We start from the raw sequence: 5333 nt of genomic DNA on the forward strand, positions 1-5333 counted from the left end.
CATTTTCCTTACTCCTTGTTCTTAACCCTTAGAACTACAAAGAAATAAACGACAACACATAAAGGTTGGAGTACTACTTTATAAATCTTAAACCAGCTTTATTCTGTATTATATTCAGCCCGTATTTGCTATAGCAGGTAGAAAAAGGATTTTTTTTCGTCATTAGTTGAAATCTGTCATACAAGTATATCATACGATGCAGCCAATTTAGGCTTTTATGACCAGCAACAGCCAACATCTAAATCCCTAGCCCTTAATTTTTAAATTGAAATGCTGCCACAATCATACCAAAATGCTACAAGTCGCCAAAAGACGAAAAGCCTAAGATGGTGCAAAGCTCTTAATACAGCTTCAAGTCGACAATACTTCAGCTACAATAGCGACAGAAAAAAATCCTAGTAACCTCAGGCTCACTTTGGAGAATGTTTCTCTTTAAACGAGTCCATATCAGGCTAAATGATGACATATAAAAAATGTAAAATGGCAGACCTCTTGTTAGAGGTTCATTGCACATCGTCCGTTATACAATTCAGGCAAAAATGTTATCAGGATCCTCTTGGACTTATAGTGTGAGGTGTAATAATCTTAAAAGACCACTGTAATCGTTCAACAGAAAACCTGGATTTGCGGTTCAGACTGGAGTACAGTTTATGGATAGAGAACAGTCCTAAGATTCATAATGCATCTTAGAAAGCTGGTGTACATTCAGTTTGTTGAATTCATTGCCTGAGATCAGTGAAGATACTGTGTGTGTTTATGGGCACAGGCAAAGGTCATTCCTCACAGGGCGAAACTCAATATCTCTCACTGCTACTAATGAGCCATGAGATTTCATCACTATTAAAACACCATTAGTGCGGGCCATCTCTCTCCTGCGTTCCCTCGCTCTCACATTCTCTCTCTCACATTCTCTCTCTCTCTCTGAGACTCACTCAACTGTAAACTAGTACTTAATGTAATTTAGCTCTCTATGTACTGTATGACCTAATCTTATTTTCAAAAAAGGTGCTTGTCTAATGAAATGCATTACTGATGTATGAATACTTCTAAAAATTTGAACTGCAAGAGCAATTGGATTTAATTTAATGCACTGGATAATAAAGCTATTGTATGTTTTCTTTTGTCTGCATTAAAACACTTTGAACTGATAAAACAATGCAGGAAAATGATAGTGTGTGCAGGTCATTCATTTCTTAATGAATTCATTAATAAGGTGCACAGCACATTTACAGAGAATATTCCGTATGTATTACACAAACACACACACAGTGCGTTTGTGCAATACATACAGTGTGTGTGTGGGTGTGAAAGAGAGAGAAAGAGAGACAGACAGAGAGAGAGAGAGAGAGAGAGAGAGAGAGAGAGAGAGAGAGAGAGAGAGAGCTCAAAGTAATAAAGCATGCTGTATTGACATCTTTGTTGTGTCTATTGATTTTGAATTATGCTACTAACAAGCCCAAGCTGATATTTTGTCATTGACAATCATCTTAAAAGTGGAACTGCCTAGTTGCACTCATACATAGGTTGCGCACACACACACACACACACAAACTGCTTGGCACAAATACCCCATGTGACTTTATGCCAGCAAACAGTTTTCAGTCTGTTACCCCATACCACATCAATATTTCCTACAGTTATGTGACTGTCAAATCAAGGTCCTTCTAGTAAAGTCTTTCCATTCAGCAGCCATCTTGCAGATGCCCATGGACAGTCAAACAAGCCCGGCCTCCTTTCTGCTCGAATGGGAAGAAACCCATTTACCAGAAATACAGATTTTGTTTACACACGTCACCTTCGATAAAAATTTTATATAAATGTCTGGTTACAGTAACACAATTTTAACATGCATATGCATGTTTCTCCATAAACAAAGAGATACAGAGACGGCATTAGTGTACAAATCTAATGTTTACTGACAAAGCTATTTTTTGGAACTACTTTTTAGCACTTATGTAGTACAGCTGTCATATTGAGCTTCTGTACACCATATAGTAAATAGGAGGACGTACGTACTACCTACACATGCTCATCAGCCCATGTTCAAGTGTTCCTTTTTCACCTCCAGATACAAAATTGTGTGTGTTGTGTTTGTGCGCGTGTGCGTGCGTGTGTGTGGAAGGGTTGGTGGATAGGGGGTGTTTCAACATGTCAGCACTTACAACCTAACACTTTTCACCATGTCATCACCTACTTTCTCTTGCTGTTTCGCGCACGAAAAAATGTCATCCAATCTTTTTCTAAGTTTTATAAAAGTTACTTTACTCTCCCAGTAATGAGACCAAATAAGATGTCCCTAATTGCTGTTTCTAGAATGGTACAAAACAACTTACCGTCATTACTAGAGCTGCAGCATTAGTTTGATTTAGGCCTACTGTTAAGTGCAAGATGTGTAAACACACACACACACACACACACACACACACACAAAATAAAAATTCAATTGCACAAGGAAGACAACAGTATATATCCCAGAAGAACATTTGTTGTTTTCAGTAGAGACCCTGTAGTGAATCTGTTATTTTGTTAAACAAACTGAGCCACATTAAAAGTCAGGGTCCAGAAGTGCACAGGCTTCAGTGTCAGTCAGCAGTGTGTTTTCTCCTGTCTGATATCCCGCTGCTTTCTCACACAGCAAACTCACTGGTGATAATTAACACACACGCACAGATGCATAGGGGATTTGTTTGTTCACAGAAAGCGCTCAGCTCAATCCGGATGTAAACGGGACGCAGAAACCGGACCTCCTGAACACGGTTCCCGGTTTTCCACCTTCCATTCATTCAAACTGTCATCCTGTACTGCAGTCGCTTGCGTGGTTATACAGACCAGAAACATCACCCTTAACAAAAAAAATCAAAAGCAACACCACTATAATCTCCAGATCCTAAATAAAAGACCATATTAATTCCGATACACGTGTTACGGTTCCAGTAAAACAAATCCATTTAGAATTCTCCCAAAAAAAAAAAAAAACCACAAAAAAAACACAAAAAAACGCATACAGGGTTAAAAACGTGCGTGTCTCATTCGGTCTCCTGTCTTCTGTTCTGCTCGGTCTGCCTCTCTCTATCCTCTCTCTGTGCCGCGATCCGCCGGCCCCGGAATCGATCTCCGCAGGATCGATATCGCGGCATGAATATTCCCGGGCCGGCGCGCGCCAGACTTTAGTCCGGGAGAGACGGAGCCGGAGGCAGAGCGGAGCGAGCAATGAACACGGATTGATACGGAGGACAAAAAAGAAAGACAGAGAACAAATCCTTAAACACGAGGACTGGCTAGTTGGTTCATAGAGGTGTCTTATTTATCATGTATTATGTAAAGATTTTATTAAAAAAATGAACTTCTGTTTTTGTCTATATGTAGTAATATAGCCAGTGAAAAGCCTATTCCTTTTCCAGCATGAATTTTTTTTTTGTTGTGGAAAATGGTTCTGGATATGTTCTATACTCAACTACGACTACAGAACCCTACGATTCCTAGGATGCTGCATAAAGGCGCGCGCGTGAGGAAATGGAGCGATGTGTATTTTTTTGCACCGTGGACACAAGATGAAAAGACGATTGAGCTCTAATCACTGGGACAGTAGAGGACATGGCCCGGTTGCACGCTGTGTGTGTGTGGTGTGTGGTGTGTGTGATAGTGAGAGAGTAGAGAACCTTACCGGAGAGCGCGCGCGCAGCCGGCGGAGACTTGAGGCGCCAGGCACGGAGCTCGGAGGCAGTTCTCGGCAAGACAAACGGCAGCGGCAAGGGGACAAACATGATCCTCCTTCGTCTTCAGGCTTTTGTTCTGGACTTTTTCTTCTTCTTCTTCTTCCCCAGTTGCTGGTTTTAGTGTTCTTTTTCTTTTTGCTTTGGCGTTATTACAGCAGTCTGTTTCTAGTCGCCGGTCTCTTCTAGCTGAGATCGGATGTGTCGGTCTTCACCTCGTGCTCGGTCGTGTTCGACTTTGGCTGTGTTCGGGATCTCTTTGGCATTGTACACCAAGTTTGATCAGTGATACTAACTCGGTGTGGTGCTCTCTGGCATCACGTTTTCATTCTTTATTCTGGGTACATTGACTTTTAAACTGGGCGATAAGCCTAGAGACAACAGTAGAAGCTGCTCAGACACAAACCCACACACAGGCGGACAGACTAGGCTGTGCACTCACACTGATATCCTCACTGATGCTACACACTACACCTGTCGTTGAGAGCCGAATGCTTTGCGAATCTCACCGCAAAACTATTTTCTTTCAATGGAGAAATGTTCTGGATGCATTTGTGAGGTTTTGGAAGTGAAGATTACGCGCAGGTTCGCTTCTTTCCCTTCCTTCCTTTTCCTTCCTTTTCCTTCCTTCCTCGCTCGTGCCTTTGCTTTAGCTCTAAAAACAGAATAAACGGAGACACCTGCATGTAGTTCTGTTAGGAGAAAAGCCCTCACGTCCTGACACTAGCAAAAATAAATCAGTGCTTCTTGTGTTTATTCTGCATCTGATGTTTGGTGCGTTTGTTCTTTTGGTTCGTTTTTATTTGGTCTTTAGCTATGAATCCGTTTTTCTCCAACAGCTACATGCTAAACACTGGCTTTCACATTCACAGCCTGATCTAGTCGAAATTCGCAACACTGAGTTTTTTTTGTTGTTGTTGTTCTAATCTATTTGTATATAAACGTCAATAATAAGGCAACATAACGTGCTATCGTGCGCTTCGCCCCTCCCACCGCCGGTCTGTCACACTCCGCTAATTAAAACGCAATCAATCGATAAAAAGAAATAAATAAAGCAAATAAATAAATAAATAAATCACGGATACTTGGAAATGAAAAAACAAAACAAAAACAAAAAAAAAACTTGTTTCGTCGCTGGATTTGTCTTTTTTTGGTTTTGGTTTTGAAGATCACTTGCCTATTTCCCGGTCCGTCCGCCTGCGTGTTTTGTTGTCTGTTCCCGTTATGCGGGAACCCCAATGGCTCACGCGACCAGACTCCCTCCCGAATGCGCGCGCGCGCTCTGCCTCCGCGCTGCCGCGACGTGGAAACGAGAGCCAAGCCGCTACAACTCACACACATCACATCACCACCTCATCCTCCACCCCCACCCCTCCCTCCTTCTACCCCCCTTCCTCTCTCTCTCTCTCTCTCTCTCTCTCTCTCTCTCTCTCTCTCTCTCTCTCTCTCTCTCTCTAACCCTCCCATAGTAGCCCTGCTGCTCGTCATTGATTTTGTGGCTTCCTCGTACCTTCAATAAGACAATTGTCACTCCAGAGACATGGGCTACATTTCAAACCTCGTATGCCGCATATATGTAATCAGGGGCTACTACAAAGTAGTGCAGGCCTAACAATTATA

At 42.1% G+C, this 5333-nt stretch overlaps 1 protein-coding gene across 3 annotated transcripts in view; it reads right to left on the minus strand.

The window, feature by feature from the left end:
- The window catches only part of pou2f2b (POU class 2 homeobox 2b), a 38988-nt gene extending 33961 nt beyond the window's left edge, over window positions 1-5027 (minus strand). The window contains exon 1 of one of the 3 annotated variants that reach the window (XM_060870685.1): window positions 3665-5027. In XM_060870685.1, the coding sequence (XP_060726668.1) occupies window positions 3665-3764 (100 nt within the window). In that variant the 5' untranslated portion in view covers window positions 3765-5027. The remainder of the gene's footprint in view (window positions 1-3664) is intronic. The other 2 variants (XM_060870680.1, XM_060870682.1) reach the window with 2 other exon arrangements.
- Between the last annotated feature and the right edge of the window lie 306 nt (window positions 5028-5333).

This window comes from Tachysurus vachellii, chromosome 5 (genome assembly GCF_030014155.1).
Source record: "Tachysurus vachellii isolate PV-2020 chromosome 5, HZAU_Pvac_v1, whole genome shotgun sequence".
Lineage (NCBI taxonomy): Eukaryota > Metazoa > Chordata > Actinopteri > Siluriformes > Bagridae > Tachysurus > Tachysurus vachellii.